This window comes from Pterocles gutturalis, unplaced genomic scaffold, assembly GCF_000699245.1.
Source record: "Pterocles gutturalis isolate BGI_N339 unplaced genomic scaffold, ASM69924v1 scaffold6729, whole genome shotgun sequence".
Lineage (NCBI taxonomy): Eukaryota > Metazoa > Chordata > Aves > Pterocliformes > Pteroclidae > Pterocles > Pterocles gutturalis.
The window spans coordinates 1-331 of record NW_010128029.1 but is presented as its reverse complement, the minus strand read 5'-3'; the positions used below and the strand labels follow the sequence as shown (position 1 = coordinate 331).

The 331-nt window shown below is 51.7% G+C and overlaps 1 protein-coding gene across 1 annotated transcript in view; it reads right to left on the bottom strand.

The window, feature by feature from the left end:
• The window catches only part of LOC104466136 (ras-related protein Rab-8A), a 3119-nt gene extending 3022 nt beyond the window's left edge, over positions 1-97 (bottom strand). Inside the window, exon 1 of the mRNA XM_010079466.1 lies at positions 42-97. Within this exon, the coding sequence (XP_010077768.1) occupies positions 42-44 (3 nt within the window). The 5' untranslated portion in view covers positions 45-97. The remainder of the gene's footprint in view (positions 1-41) is intronic.
• Positions 98-331: the final 234 nt, after the last annotated feature.

Genomic DNA, 331 nt, shown 5'->3' with positions numbered 1-331 from the left:
ACCCGCCGGGTTCAGGGCAGCGCGACCCGTGCGGCTCCTACCATGGCTCCCCGGTAGTAGGCGGTTGTGATGGTTCGAAATCGCTCCTGCCCCGCGGTGTCCCTAGAACAGAGAGAACACGGGGCTCACGCAACCTGCCTGCGCCATCGCGCTCAAGTCAAAGCCACCAAAAGTTTGAATTCAATGATGTTGAACCAGCCTTCAGATGCACTAAAACTATATTTTACTTTGTAAGATATTGTAAACTGCTGAAGAGCACAACTGGAATAAAAACTTAACAAAACCATCACCGCCCGCACCGACACCTGGTTATCAGACATCATTTCAGCAG